The following is a 16666-nucleotide window of genomic DNA, read 5'->3' on the forward strand; positions in this document are numbered from 1 at the left end:
CTTGGGCTTGTAGAAACCGCAGTTTTTATTCAATTTACTTGAAATTGGAAATCTAGAAGTACTGTAGGACCACAAATACGTATGCCAAAAATTGTGAGTATCGGTCCATGTTTTGGTATGGTCCCCATATAAAAGGACCTCCCGATTTGGGGTCTTGGGCTTATAGAAACCGTAGTTTTTATCCAATTTGTCTGAAATTGGAAATCTAGTGGTATTTTAGGACCATAAAGAGGTGTGCCGAAAATGGTGAGTATCGGTCCATATTTTGGTATAGCCCCCATTTAGACCGATCTCCCGATTTTACTTCTTGGGCTTATAGAAACCGCAGTTTTTATTCAATTTACCTGAAATTGGAAATCTAGAGGTATTGTAGGACCACCAATACGTGTGCCAAAAATTGTGAGTATCGGTCCATATTTTGGTATGGTCCCCATATAAAACGACCTCCCGATTTGGGGTCTTCGGCTTATAGAATCCGTAGTTTAAATACAATTTGTCTGAAATTGGAAATTTATAGGTATTTGAGGACCATAAAGAGGTGTGCCACAAATGGTGAGTATCGGTCCATGTTTTGGTATAGCCCCCATATAGACCGATATCCCGATTTTACTTCTTGGGTTTCTAGAATCCGTAGTTTTTATGCGATTTGCCTGAAATTGTAAATATTATTTTAGGCTCCCAAAAACGTGTATCGGATTAAGTTTTTATCGGTCCTTTTGGTAATGCCTCCATATAGACCGACTTCATTTCTTGAGGGTATAGAAGGCGCACTGATCGTGAAAATTGGTTGAAACTCAATGTAAAATTTTCAGATTTCAGATACTTCTCGGGTGAAAATCTACAGATTTAAGATTTCAAAGCAAGACGTTATTTTACAATTTTCTTGCACATTTACAAGAGATGTTAATGATTCCTCTAAAACTCAAACAAAAATGGTTCTTATTAATCCAGAATCTAATATAGTCCTCATAGGTGAAATCTTTAAATTTATCTTCGGGAAGTGTCCTCAATCCCTCCTGAAATTTCAAAGGAAACCCTAATATTTGGTTCATGGTGGTGGGTATTTAAGATTCGGCCCGGCCGAACTTAGTGCTGTATATACTTGTTTAACGATTACTTTTCTTTAATAATCCATTTTAAGGAATAGAAGTTTTGTGACAATTTGCTTTGGGTTATTCCCCATCAAGATATAATGAAATCTGCAACAAATATGTATATAAAATTATACATATCTGGTGCAGATTTCATTTTTTACTGATTATACCCTTCACCACTACTGTGGTACAGGGTATAATAAGTTTGTGCATTTGTATGTAACACCAAGAAGGAGTAATCATAGACCAACCGGCTTAGAATTAAATTCTGAGTCGATTTAGCGATGTCCGTCTGTCTGTCTGTCTGTTGATGTATTTTTGTGTGCAAAGTACAGCTCGCAGTTTTAGTCCGATTGTCCTAAAATTTGGTATAGGGTCCTGTTTCGGCTCAAAGACGATCCCTATTGATTTTGGAAAAAATCGGTTCAGATTTAGATATAGCTGCCATATATATTTTTCACCGATCTGGTCATAATTGGCGTGTATATCAACCGATAAAATTCCGTACATCCGAATATTTAATAAGTCTCGAAAAACTTGCAAAATATCAGCCAAATCGGTTCAGATTTAGATATAGCTCCCATATATATATTTTACCCGATTTACACTCATATGACCACACAGCCCAAAGTTTACTACCGATTTTCGTTAAATTTTGCCCAGAGAGTAGAATTTACATTCTCTCGATTGGCATTTATATGGCCTCAAAAGCCAGAGTTTTGTCCAGACTTACTTAAAATTTTGCGCAAGGAGTATGTTTAATAGCATAGGTAAGTGTACCAAATTTGGTTGAAATCGGTTCAGATTTAGATATAGCTCCCATATATAGCTTTCGCCCGATTTACACTCATATGACCACAGAGGCCAATTTTTTGCTCCGATTTAGTTGAAATTTTGCACAAGGAGTAGAATTAGCATTGTAGCTATGCGTGCCAAACTTGGTTGAAATCGGTTTAGATTTAGATATATCTCACATATATATTGCTCGCCCGATTTACAATTATATGACCACAGTGGTCAATCTTTTACTCCGATTTAATTGCAATTTTGCACAGGGAGTAGAATTAGCATTGTAGCTATGCGTGCCAAACTTGGTTGAAATCGGTTCAGATTTAGATATATCTCCTATATATAGCTTTCGCCCGATTTACACTCATATGACCACAGAGGGCAATTTGTTGCTCCGATTTAGTTGAAATTTTGCACAGGGAGTAGAGTTAGCATTGTAGCTATGCGTGCCAAATTTGGTTGAAATCGGTTCAGATTTAGATATATCTCCCATATATAGCTTTCGCCCGATTTACACTTATATGACCACGGAGGCCAATTTTTAACTCCGATTTAGTTGAAATTGTGCACAGGGAGTAGAATTAGCATAAAAATGAATAACATTATAGGCATCAAAATAACTCGACAATTAATTTATAACAAAGCAACTAAATGTAGTTCCACACTTTTCCCAGCAAAAAATTGGGAGTTGTTCTAAAGCCACAACTTTAAAAGCACTTCCAAAAATGTCCTCACAAAGAAGTTAATTATTTTAACTACACAGGAAGTTTTTTTACTTCATTTTTTCATATTTTAATGCGTAATTTTTTGTTTTCTTTAAAAAAAAGTAAGATAAATAAAGTGGTACAAATTATTCAAATTTTGCCACAAAAATGCTAAATTCATTATAGAAATTTTTATAGAATTTTTGAAAATATTCGAGGAAAAACGTTTCAAACAAGCGTTAGAATGCATTAAAAATCATAAAAAATATAAAAATTAATTATTTTGGAAAATATAACAAAATTTTTTAATCCACATTCAAAACACTGAATTTGGATCACAACTTAAGAAGTGATGCAAATTCATTGCAACGGCTTATGAAACGGTGGACATTCGTTCTATGACAATTTCATATTACATTCATCGCTTCTCCGCCAAGTTTGCACCACTTCCGGACCCAAAAAGAACATTTTCACTTCTTTTTGGCTATGCTTTTTTGCAGCATTATTAAGATTTTAATTTATGAAAGAATAGTATCAATTACAATAATAAAGGAGCTTTAGTGATTCAACTAAATCAAAAGTTCAACCACAGATTTATTTTATAAATATTCAGATTTCGGTAACTGCTACCACAACGAAAGTAATTCGATTGTGCATGAAAGTCTTCAGCGGAACTTTGTGCGGTTGTATATACTTGTTTAATTTTTAGAAAAATGTAAAATCGTAAATAGGTTTTCAAATTCTGGGGGGGGGGCTATAATTTTTCTGGGGGGGTCTAAGCCCCCTCCCCAGAGGCCTTCCTACGCTTATGAGTCTATCAAATTCTGTCCAGATCGAGTGATATTTAAATGTATGTATTTGGGACAAACCTTTACATATAGCCCCCAACACATTTGACGGATGTGATTTGTAACATATACTCCCAAACATATTTTGCTTCAAGCATATATATTTTTGGGTATTGCCCAAACATTTTTATGTTTGGTCTCTTCCAATATATAATATGTTTGAAAGCATATTGGTCTAAAAAATATATGTTTGGGTAGTCTAAGTTCCAAACATTTTGTATTTTTGCATCCAAATTCAATAATGTTGTCTTCCAACAAACAATATGTTATTATGTGAACATATAATATGTTTGGAAGCATTTTGCACCCAAAAATATTATATGCTTAAAAAAATTCTCCCAAACAATATTGTGCTCAAAATTTTATTTATTTATTTATATATTTACAATCATAATGAATTATGAAAATAAACAGGTAATATAGGTGCTAACAACATAGGTTTTCGACCTGAATGCTCAAAATTTTGTTTCTGCCCAATTGTATATTCCCCCACATCTTTCTCACTTCCACGAGATTTTTTAGTTCTTAGCACCTTTTTCTGTAATACAAACATTGTAGAAGAAATTATTCAATTGTATGATTTTTTTATTTTAATTTTACCTTTTGCCGGACGGGGATTCGAACAGTGGACTACACAGTTTGTAAGGATCAAAGAAGTAGCTGATCAATTGCCCAAGGAAAAATAAAATGTTAATTTTGTAATTACAAGCAACAACCACCAACTTAATTCAATATCGCTCCCTTTTAAATAGCGCTCCAAGCTACTAAACACATATATGTTTATAGGCTATTTCTAAATTAATATATGTTTGCATCCAAGCATATTATATTTACAAACATTTTATGTCCCAAACATAATATGTTCTAACATATTAACATATATGTCCCAAACATGTTATGCTAGTTTATGAACATTATATGCTTGCATTCAAAAATATTGTGTTTAAAAATTTGTGTTCCAAACATATAATGTTTATAGCCAAACATATGAAAAACAGTCTTTTTCATCCGTGTAAACTCGAACTTAATACCCACCTTAAGGAAATACAAAAAACGAACTATATTCCTTTGAGACCCCATGAGTTGTATATATTCTTGCTCGGGGTGGCACAAAAAGTTTTTATTTTTATAGGGCGCAAATGGGGTATTTCCGAATATATATAGTTATCGGCCTATATGGGGCTAGGCCGATCCACAGATTTGACTTGTTTGGTACATGATATTGATCGTGATAGATATAGCACACATTTAAACTAAACCCTACACTCATAGAAAAAAGTCTGCTAAAAACAGCAGTCGATGTCTGCTGTTATATTTTTGTACTTCAGGGCGTAATGAACAACAATTTATAAAATTTTTAGGTTATAAAATTTTTCCCAAAGCCTATTTAAGAACCAAAAGTTGTTCTTGGTATATTTTTGCACTGTAATATACTTACAAGCTCCTAAATATGATCAGCAAACATTTTGTTTGCTGTTATGCCTCAATTCGATAAATATTCAGATTTTTGGTCAAATACTATAGATATTCATAAAATATTGTGTTAATTATGTTAGGATAGCTCCTAAGTTGACATTTTTATTTGTTTTAGCCAAAATAAAACATGTTTTAGTGTAATCGAGCTTCAAAACTAGCAGGAAATGTTTGCTATTTCAGCAAACAATGACTGCTGTCCCTTTTTCAGCAGACTTTCTGCTGTTTTAGCAGACTTTTCTGCTGTCCCTACTAACAAATTTCTTTGGGTGTAGACAAATGTCCGGAAGGCTTATTATAATAAGCGACAGTTTTTATTAGAACTATATATCGTCTCCAAGCCCAGATTTGTCTTGTTGATTGTCTTGTAGGCTTATTTTTCATCAGATACATCTAAAATTCGGTAATATTATGTCGGTTCGGTATTCGCTCTTATGCCATCAAAAAACCATATCGGTACAAAATTTGATATAGGCCCCATATTTAACTTCGACAATATCCTGGAGACTATTGTTAGTAGAATTTTGTACGCAATCCACGATAGTGGGTACAGAAGATACGATCTATATACTTGTTACACCCTTCTACTGCGATATTATAAAAATTGCCATTTAAATGTAACGCCCACAAAAACCAAAAATAATGCAACATACATTCTGTGTTGTTTTCGCATCATTCCCATCTCAATGACCACCTAACTAAATCTCACCGTCGACATGACGATTATTGGGATTGTTGTTCGAAATAAATATGGGTGTCTAAGAAGAAGTTGCAGTTCTTCCAATAGGAGAGTTTCGTCTCCTGAAAGGGATTCAGCCTTTCATATGGCCCCTAATCTCAAGGAGTTACAAATCACATCGCACTGGCGCCTCTAGCGGAGAGTAGCTGGATAACACAACCAATATCCATTCCCCATATATCATCCATGTTTAGAAGAAGAATATAATTGCGAAATTCAGCTTCACAATTACATTGAATGGCTTTGATACGAAAATTTTAAAGTTTGTTAAATTTTCGGTATTTTTTTTAAATAAAAACAGAGATCTTATTAAGCAAGCCGCTCATCGTATATGAAAACGAGAACATTGTGCCACCAATTGTACTGCAGCCAAAGATCTTGTTGTATAATATCATTACGTATTGAGCGTGTAGGATCACATACAAAGTGATAACCATCGCAACGGTAGCGCTTGTTGTGGAGAGTAGCAGCGTAACTCAGCCAATATACATACTTTTAAACAGTTATGCTAGGTTAGGTTTAGACGACTTACAGAGGTGAATTAGGTTAGGTGGCAGCCAGATGTATCAGGCTCACTTAGACTATTCTGTCCATTGCGAAACCACATTGGTGAACTTCTCTCTTATCACTGAGTGCTGCCAGATTCCATGTTAAGCTCAATGACAAGGGACCTCCAATTTATAGCCGAGTCCGAACGGCGTTCCACATTGCAGTGAAACCACTTAGAGAAGCTTTGAAACACTCAGAAATGTCACCAGCATTACTGAGGTGGGTTAATCCACCGCTGAAAAACTTTTTGGTGTTCGGTCGAAGCAGGAATCGAACCCACGATTTTGTGTATGCAAGGCCGGCATGCTAACCATTGCACCACGGTGACCCTTGCCTACAGATGAGACAAAAATCACCTACGCTGTTACCAATTATTGATGGGTACAAATATCAGGTTGGTATCCTGCCAATCTAGAGGCTCGCTTTTGTAACGCTGAACAACGCGCTCTAAATATTGAATATCAACCTTTACATTCCTTCGTTTATCCATAAGATGGTGTTTTAGATGGTTACCTTGATAACAACCAAGACGATACAGCTTTCACAACATGTAATTGTATATACGTCATGTTCTCCACATAGAAATGATCCAGGGGTGTATTGAGCAGACACCCTATCGCAGTTCTAAGGGCAGCGTTTTGATAAGTCTGTATGTTAGTACACTGCGTATCACTTGTCTGAGGTGTTCACACTGGCGCTGCATAGTAGAGCTTGACCGAACCGGGTTTTTTGGCCGAAGCCATTATTTTCTTGAAATTTGTAATTAAAGAAATTTCAAGGCGAATGCCGATTATCAATTTATGGCCGACTGCCGATTCTTCGGTCGAGCTCTACTGCATAGCACCTCAAGTGCTGCCGGCGAAGGACTTGAGGAACTACCACAGAGTTTATCAAAAATTGCAGTGGCGTGCGCAGACGACCTATAGTGGTGAATAGCGGCGTAATTCAACTCATATTCATTTCGCTCAGAGCTCAATATACAAATCAAGCCATCTTCCTTTACAACAATAGGGCTGTTTTCTTTTAGCACTGGATGCATCATTTGTATGGGCTATCCAGAACATTGTTGTACTGGTGTTCTATCCAGAACATCTCATCAAGTCGCGCCGATGTTGCCAGATTGTATTTTGATAAAGTGACGCTTCTTCGATTCACAATAGCAATTTATTGTGACTAATTTATCGAAAAATATGAAATTCAAAGTGGTACAGTGTCATAAATAATCGCAGCAGTAAATATTTAATACTAATTGGAGCATTTCATACATTAAAAATGCAATATTTCACTTCTTTCCTGTGATTGTTGTTAAACAACTGATGACAGTGTTGCATATTTTTGGAGATGTCCTGGATAAACGAGTACATTGTTTTCTTTTAGTCCTTCACGGCTCAGGGTATCCAGTGCTAAAAGAAAACAGCCCTAATATTAAAAGTTTACGTTTTTTTGTCTTCCATAACATAACCACCAAGAAATATTAGGGCTGTTTTCTTTTTGCACTGGATACCCTAAGCAGTCACGGACTAAAAGAAAACAGAGTACTCGTTTATCCAGGGCATCTCCAAAAAATATGCCACACTGTCATCAGCTGTTTAAAAACAATCACAGAAAACAATTGAAATCTTAAATTTTTAATGTATGAAATGCTCAAATAGTTATAAATATGTACTGCTGCGATTATTCATGACACTGTATCACTTTGAATTTCATGATAATCGATAAATTTGTCACAATAAACTGCTATTGTGAATCTAAAAAGCGTCACTTTATCAAAATGCTATCTGGTAACACCGACTCGACTTGCACTGATGAGATGTTCTGGATAGAACACCAGTGCAACGATGTTCTGGATAGCCCATACAAATGCTGCATCCAGTGTTAAAAGAAAACAGCCCTATTGATAAACATTTACAATTAAAAAAAAAAACACAAATTCGTTTTAAACAAAAAAAACAGAGATTTTAATTTTATTTCTAGACTAACATTAAAATAAAATCGCATATATAAATTTAATCAGCATACTTAAATCTAGACATTATAATACTAATAAAAATTATAAAACCTAAAAATATTATCCTCATTGAAATATCTGGCTCTTGCCTCTTTTATTTCTACCATCGTCCATGTTTTCTACTTTTTCTATCAATTTCCTGGCTCGTTCGATGACCTTGTCAATATCCGAATATGTTGAAGTTTTTTGTTCTGCCAAAGGTGATTTCATACTTATACGTTTACGCTTGCTAGGACCTCCGCCGTCAGGGGATGATAATGATTGTTTGCTGGTAAGAACTTCATTAATTGTATTATCAATATCTTGTGTCAATTCAGTGATGTAACTATTATCATATTGACCAATTCGTTTGGATAATTCAAATTTATACAATGACTCGTCTAGAGTACGTTTGAGTTGAAGACATTCGGCATTGGGCGCGGGTAATCTTTTGGAATTTTTCTCTTTTATGGCAAGTAGATTTTTCTCCACCCTAAGAGAGGTGGCCTCAGCTTGAGCTATAATATTGTCTAGTTGTTCACTTAGATTATTATTCTCTTTATAGTCATCATTGGCAATAGAAGGTGGACTATTGTTTTTATTCTTGTCTTCCATTTGACTATAGTCCATATTTACTAAATCCAAAGGCTGATAATTAAGCCACCAAGGCTGTGTCAAATATTTTTGTAAATTATTTTTAAAATATATTGCGGGTACATTTTTTAGAACATCGGAAAATTCTTGCAGTATCCTATTGATATGGGCAAAAATGATGGGCTTTAATATGGGTAGGTAATTAAGATGTTTTAACTTTTCATTTGCTGCCATGGTATCTAAGGCAGGTTGTTTCAATTGCTCAATTAAATTGCTGATGGAGTAATGGGCCGCTTTTGTAGCTCCCATATCATCATGTGGTAAACATAATGAGGCATAATTCAAAATCCACATTTCCAAGTCTTCTACATTGGAAGAGGGGGGAGAAGGTATTCGTTTTAGACTGGGTAAATGTAGTTTTTGCAGGAATGATTTTAACATTTTTCTTTCCTGATTGTTTTTCCAATCGCTGGGGAAAAATTCCAAACCCAGTGGTATGTTTATATCCCTAGGATGTTGTGGTACAAATTCCTTTAGTTCTTCTGGAAATTCTGGCATTTCTGAAAAATCCTCTTGTGTTATTTGTAATAATTGTTTTAGGGCTTTGTCATAGATACCCTCTACATGTTGTGGTTGTTGGCATATTTTTTGAAAAACTGGATTTTTCATTGCCGAATCTTGTAGTTTGAGGAAAATTTCCTCTCCCAATGTGGAATCGAGGAAAGATAAAATATTTTCCATAGCCAAAGCCTGGATGTCTTGATTATTTTCATTGTAACTTTCTATAGTTATGTAATTAATGGCATCACGTATAACTTTTCGGAAATTAAAGTCTTTTCTGCTAACTCCATTTCCGAATATTTTAAATTTGCATAGTAAACCTTCATCCTCTAAAGATTCAAGGTCTAATAGGTCAATAATTTCATGTTCAGCTATTAAGCAGTTGTATGCTATGATAGCTACAGGAAGCTTTTTATAATTCTTGGAATTATATAAAATATTATATAAACGTTTCCTTGCCTGTGATGCAAACTCTTCGCCGCTTATGAAACACACTATACCATCACTATGATCCCCTTCATTCTTCATAACATCCCCTTGTTCATTGTGACAATGTATTCCCGATAATTTTCGTACACATAAAGCTAATTGATGTAATAGGCCATGGACAAAAGGTCCTGTTTCCAGTTGGGCTTTGTTTATATGTTTAAATAGCCATTTGTTGCAATATGTCTCGAAACCAGGAAGTTCTTCCTCATCGGCGGGTATGCTAATAAGCAATTTAAAATATTGCCTTTGTTGTAATAGGCCAGCGGGTGTAAGGTTCTCCTTGGCCAATAGATGACGACTAATCAGAGTGAAAAGACAAAGTGGTGGTTTGTCATCAGCTTGGGATGACATTTGCATAAGCTGTTTGAAATTACATGGTTGACCCATACGATAGCGTTTAATCAATTCTAAATTCGTTTCCTTGCAGGGATGATCCAAAGCATGGGCAAATTGGGCCCTACTATCGGTGGTTACCCACAACGGAGTACTTTCCATGAGTTTGCGTTGTTCACGTTTCTTGCGCAAATGCATGAGCCAACGATTAAAATACCGATTCAGCAACAATTGGTCATGACACATTAAAGCATATTCTACGTGAGCTATGTCTTCAACAATATCTTCGATGACTTCCTGTAAGAGAAGATCAGTTTGAAGTCTAGACGCTTGTTGAACAAGTTGAAATTTATTGAATTCTTCATGAGCAATTGATTGCAATTCTTGTTGCAAGGTACTTGCAAGTATTGCTTCCAATTCCTGGCTTGCTTTCTGGAGACACATCTCCCTTATAGCTTCTTTTCTTTTCATTTCGATTTCCCTCTTTCTTTGTTCTTCTTGTTGTTGCTTCTCCCGCATTCTCTTCTCCTCCAGTTCCTTCAGTTTTCTCTTTTCTTCTTCCAATTGTTTTTGCTTTAGTTCATGTTCTCTTTCCAATTGCATTTTACGCTCTTCCATTTCTTGTACTGTTGGTGTTTGGGAAAATGTATTTATTGGTTTTGCAAAGAGAGAGTTAGATGAGGCATTTGATGCGAAGCCGCCAAAAATGGGCCCATCTGGTTTAGCCTGGAAATGTTGAAACACATTGTCGTTCTTAAAAGGATCCGACACACTAGTACTATTGCTTGGTTTATTCGCCTGTTGAAAAATATTTGCAGTTTCTTTGGCTGCATTACCGAAAATACTTGCACTATTGACTGTTTTGTTTTCTGTTGACATGAAACCTCCAAAAATATTGCCGCTTACGGGCAATGCATTTTCTGTATTGGCTTTAAAAATTGAAGTGGACGAATTATTTTTTTGTTCCGGCGGTCCTGATGGCAATTTAAAAATCGAAGATGCTATAGATTCTTGGGCAGGTTTAAAGTTTGATGAAGCTGATGTATTTGAACTGTTTGTTGACCCACCAAATATATTTCCGCCAAATTTGAAACCACCTGGCGAAGAACTTCGAATTTCTTCTTTGTTGTTAGAAACAGAACCAAAAATGGATTTTGCAGACTCTGGTTGTTGTTGCATTTTTCTTTGCTGTTGCTTAGGGGAAACTGGTGGTGACGCTTGTGGCATTTTGAATATATTGCTTTCGGGAGGTTTAAGAAACGAGGTTTGTATGGGATTGACCACAGGTTCGATGGTTTGTGGTTTTGCAAACGAAGATTGATATGCTTCATCTCCTCGTAGTTGATCATTAGCTGACCAGGCTTCAGCTTTCAATAGACCATTAGCATCGAAACTACTATGGGGTTGATGTTGTTCAAAGGTCGAAGGCGAAGGTAAGACTTGACCACATACACATTCTCCCACAGAAACTTGACGTTTCGATTCTACAAGCTAAAAAAAAAAACAATTTAAAACATTAGATCTGGTTTTAGTATTATTACTAACTTCTCATTTTACCTTCAATGCCCTATCCATTGCATATTCCATGTCAGGCATACTCATCCGTTCCAATAGTACACGATCTTCCAATTCATCACATTGCAGACCGTGGTAGCTTAAGAAATTCACTGCGGACGATTCATCATCAAATCCCAATACGTGCGTCAAATATGACAAAGGCAGGAACACATCATTTTTCCTCCAATTATGTGATTTTATAATGACTTCCATTGCCCGCAAACGCAATTTGTTAAAATATCCCAAGAGAATACATGCTTCCATATACGAAGTTTCCTCAGATCGTATCATAGAGAAAAATCTCACATAATTATTATTCTGCAAGGCATTGTAAAAGGCAATGGCTCTTTTGATTTGTCCAGCTTTTTGAATATTTACGGGTAATTGTTTTAGCTCCCATAAGAAGTTGGAATCACCCAAATTTAAAAGAATAATATAACTGCGAAATTCAGCTTCACAAGGACATTGAATGCCCTTGATGCGCAGATCATGGTACAAATATTTTAAGGTTTGCAAACATTTTGTTAAATTCTCGGCATTGATTTTCTTATCAAATACTGAGGGATCTTCAGCTACTAGACGGGCGGCACAATGTATATGAAAGCGAGCACATTGTTCCACCAATTGTACACCACCCACAGAGCAAAGTTCTTGTTGTGTAATATCTTTACGTATGGAACGTGTACGATCCCATACAAAGTGAAACCAATCGGCTAAAGAGGTCTGAGGATCTTCACAGAGATCCATTATGCGATGCATTAGATATAACATGGTCATCTGTAACACCGATTCGGAACGCAATTCATGAGATAGGGGAACCTCTTGATCAGCACTGCTGCGAGAATATTCCTTTATGGCTTTTCTATGGGAAATGGTTGATTGTGTGTTATCACCATCCGAAGCCATTTCAAACGTGGATACCTGTGAGTGAAATAATTTATGAAAATAACTTTTCCCCAACAGATTTTAACTTTATAATACCTGTCTCTGAAACTCTCTCATTAAGCGCTCCTTTTCTGGACACATATCAGGGCAAGTCCCTTTCGTTGCTACAGCTTTCTTTATGTCTGTCTGGCGAATTGTCGTTAAACGTATTAACTTGTCACGAGCATCCAACACTCTGTATTTGTCTTCATCACTCAGGGCAGGTCTTCGCAGAATTGCCTCCAATTCACTACGTACAGAAGCATCAATTTTTGGGGTATCTGGTATTGGAGAATTATTTCTGGGAGTTGGTTGTCTCAAAATCGGCTTTGGAGCGGATATAGTTTGCGGTGTTTGCTTAGTGGCTAACCGTGCGAAAGCTAAAGACTTTGTTGTGACTTGTGGAGCCGCCCCAAACACACTTTTCATTTGTGTACCACTATTTGCAGCACTACCGAAAGCCCTATGATGGCCCGGTGACATGGCCTCTAATTCAGATTGTACATCAGGATCTACCCATTCTTCAGTACTTTGCACCTGTGCCACTTGTTTAGCAGCGTAATTAACATCAAATTCAAGGCCATTGAATTCACCGGCTTCCATATAAGCCCGTTCTGCGTCCTCTTCTGTTTCATATTCCACTGTGCAACTCAGACGATTGGGTTTTAGAATAAATCTGCTTATTTTACCAAATTTACTGAAATGTTTCTTGGCCACCAATTTGTCGAGAAAGAGTTCCGGTATCTTCTCACAGCTTCGAATAAAACCAAATATTATTGCCAAATTGGCCATGCAATGAACTTCAATTCGCACTCACCTGATTGCCTTGTAGTTTGTGTTGTCATCGTTTGTTTCATATTCTCCATCTTCTGACATTGTCGTTAAGTGGACCACAGAATACTTCTCCTCAGCAGAAAGTAAGTAAGTAAATAACTTTATTGGGTCTTCTTTTATTTCATTTAACGAACAGTAATATAAATACTCCTCAGCAGTTTGATCTAAAATGCGCCATTGCAAGCCAAACAATTTTGAATCAGCTGCTGACTAACATGATTAGTGGTTAACGGAAAGTAACGCCATGTTCGTTTGTTTAGTAAATATAATGGGACCTATAAACCATGCAACAACTATTAAAGGTATTGCATTGAAACAAGCAGATAACATCATCATACAAGCGTGTCACAAAAAACTACAAAAATTAATATTGGTTTTCATTTTTTAAGAAAGTGTATAAATTGTGAAATTTATTTGTTTAATTTATTTAGTTTTCTAAATGTTACTATTTTTTCACAAAATTATCTATAAATATATCTAAACATTAACAATGCTATGTTCATTTATTTCGTTCTAATTTCCAAGTCCAAGAAGTCTTCAACAAATTTTGATACACCAGCATTAAAGTCATTCTCTACAGTTTCTAATGGTGTTTTCTTTTCTGAAAAAAGAGCTTTGCCTTCATTTTGTCTGTACAGAATGCGCATTTTTAAAATGTTACCAGCAACCTAAAAAAATGCTATCATTTCAGCGGGCAGAAAAGAATTCAAAGAAGGAAACAGGGCAATGGCAGCACTCTCGTTTGTTGGCAGTGCTGAAAATGCCCGTAATTTGCCTCTATGCGTGGCGCTATTTTCACAACAGAATTCGAAGCCTTTTCGCACTTTTGCCTGTTTTTTTAGAAAAGAACCTAAAGAGTACATTTTCCGGGCAAAATGCAAAAAAAGTGAGCATTTTTTACAAGAAAAGAAAACGCCATAATACTTCGTTCAGTAGCCTTTCGGATATTCTGCAATTAAAACAATTGGTATGGATTAATACAATGGAAATATGAATTACATTAATTTGTAAATGACAATAGTATTAACTTATTAAATGTATATTTACTTGTCACAAAAGGCTAAGGATATTTTTTAACCATTGCCATTATATTCAACACATACAAACATTCAAGTTGACAAAAATTTGTATGAATGCTAACCCCACACTCATAGAAAAAGTCTCCTAGAAAGATGTCTGCTGTTATATTTTTGTACTTCGAGGTCTAACGAACAACAAATTATAAGTTTTTTAGGTTATAAATTTTTCCCCAAAGCATATTTAAGATCCAAAAATAGTTTTTGGTATATTTTTGTACTGTAATATACTTACAGTGCTCCTAAATGCGATCAGCAAACATTTTATTTGCTGTTATGCTTCAGTTTGATAAATATTCCGATTTTTTTTGGCAAATAACATAGATATTCATAAAATATTGTTTTAATTGTGTTACGATAGCCTTAAGTATACATTTTAATTAGTTTCAGCCAAACTAAAACATGTTTTAGTGTAATCGAGCTTAAAAATATCAGATAATGTTTGATATATCAGCAAACAGTGACTGTTTTCCCTTTTTCAGCATAGTTTTTTCTGTTTTAGCGGACTTTTCTGTTTCTTTGGGTGCACTTCTAACTGAAAGTCAAAATAAAAATTCTAGGAAGTTTGTATAATTTATTAATTTTCGACAAAAAATAAATAGACAATAATATCAACAATAAATAGATAATTTTCTAAACGATTACCCAATTTTTTTTGAAAAAATGTTTGAAAAATTGTTGAAATTTAGCATTTTTCAAACATTTGTGTTTATTGGGATTGGTTTTGATATTGTATGACAGCTTTCGCTTATTTTTGATAGTATTATCTTTTTTTGTCGAAAATGAATAAATTATACAAAATCCCTAGAATATTGGTATTGAATTCCATTTAGAAGTGGGATTGACTTTTACACAAATGGTGGTTGGAAAATATTCGCAACAATATTAATTTTTATTTAGACTCACATCGAAATCTTTTGGAGGAATTATTGAGTAGTAGGATTACAGTTGAAAAAATATTGCAAATGTATTGAATTTTACTGTTGATGGTAATGACTGGTTTTTGTTGAGAACGCGATTTTCCCAACAATTTCTTATCTTGAATGTTTGAAAAATGGTTGAATTTTAGCATTTTTCGAACGTTTGTGTTTATTGGATATTACCAAAAACCCAATCTTAGTTGTTACAAAGATTATATAGATTACAATAGATTATATAGAATTATCATTTATCGTGAATAATTAAATATATCGCTTAAAAACCATTAAAAAAAACTTACATGGAGAAAACCTTCCAAGGTTCACCATAATTTCGATTTTTGTAATATGGATTTTTCTCACATGACTCCAAAAATTGATTTCTTTGACGCAGAGCATTTTCGAAAGGCAGATGCGACTTCGATTTTTCTTCTTGAATTTGTCCACATAATAAGCCCTTGTTCCATTTTGATTCTTGTAGATTTTGTTTACAATTCTCTTTCATCGATGCAGGTTTAGTTTTCGGTTTCAAATTTTGCATATCCTTTTGTGGTAGAGGGTTTGACATGTTTTCTGATTTATCCGAAATGTTGTAAGGGGAATTATTGGTATACAATGGAATGATACTAAAACGTAAAGATAAAAGTTAAAAGGTAGGACTTTGGAGAAAATTAACTTTGGGGGGCAGCACCATCTACATTGCCAAAATTCCAACATGTAGATATTGGCTTTAATAGTATTTGCAACAAATATTGTAAATGATGGCAAAACTTCGCTTAACTTTTTTCCATAACAAATTTCCTCACATACTTCGCCTTTTCTACGCCCTAGAATGACAACGATATCACCATAAGGCATAAGCATATGTTGCGTGATATTGTGACAGAAATTTCTAAAAATAATGGCATTGTCTAGGAAAAAATCGTTTGCCTGCAAGACGAAAAAGGAACTTATGTTAAGGCCGGTACTCTGTTCGGTTTTCGCGTTGAAACTCCATACAAAACCAAAAAATGCGAAAAATTTGCGAAATTTTTTCCATTTGTGATACTTTGTTTTTTCGTGTTGAAAAACTGACGTTTATAGCACGGCGCCATTTGCAATGTGAATTAAGAAATAATTTATTTATTAAAAACTATTTGTGCGGGTTTATAAATCAAACACGGACCAAATTTTTGTTCCGAAACTATACAAAGGATCA

At 35.0% G+C, this 16666-nt stretch overlaps 2 protein-coding genes and 1 long non-coding RNA gene across 4 annotated transcripts in view; all 3 read right to left on the reverse strand.

Moving 5' to 3' along the window:
* The window catches only part of LOC142230627 (uncharacterized), a 339644-nt gene that overhangs the window by 29812 nt on the left and 293166 nt on the right, over positions 1 to 16666 (reverse strand). The gene's annotated exons all lie outside the window — the stretch shown is intronic.
* xmas (RRM_XMAS2 and SAC3_GANP domain-containing protein xmas) lies at positions 8127 to 13667 on the reverse strand. Its single transcript, XM_075301178.1, has 4 exons — positions 13459 to 13667; positions 12699 to 13395; positions 11718 to 12638; positions 8127 to 11651 (listed from the first exon to the last, which is right to left on the reverse strand). Exons 1-4 carry the CDS (start codon positions 13515 to 13517, stop codon positions 8271 to 8273), a joined length of 5058 nt encoding a protein of 1685 aa, XP_075157293.1. The 5' UTR covers positions 13518 to 13667; the 3' UTR covers positions 8127 to 8270.
* LOC142230536 (uncharacterized) overlaps positions 13877 to 16666 on the reverse strand; it is a 120193-nt gene continuing 117403 nt past the window's right edge. The window contains exons 10-12 of one of the 2 annotated variants that reach the window (XM_075301179.1): positions 15771 to 16094; positions 14394 to 14424; positions 13877 to 14059 (exon numbers count right to left, since the gene is read on the reverse strand). In XM_075301179.1, coding sequence (XP_075157294.1) covers positions 13979 to 14059; positions 14394 to 14424; positions 15771 to 16094 — 436 coding nt within the window. In that variant the 3' untranslated portion in view covers positions 13877 to 13978. The remainder of the gene's footprint in view (positions 14060 to 14393; positions 14425 to 15770; positions 16095 to 16666) is intronic. The other variant, XM_075301180.1, reaches the window with a different exon arrangement.

This window comes from Haematobia irritans, chromosome 3 (assembly GCF_050003625.1).
Source record: "Haematobia irritans isolate KBUSLIRL chromosome 3, ASM5000362v1, whole genome shotgun sequence".
NCBI classification, from domain to species: domain Eukaryota; kingdom Metazoa; phylum Arthropoda; class Insecta; order Diptera; family Muscidae; genus Haematobia; species Haematobia irritans.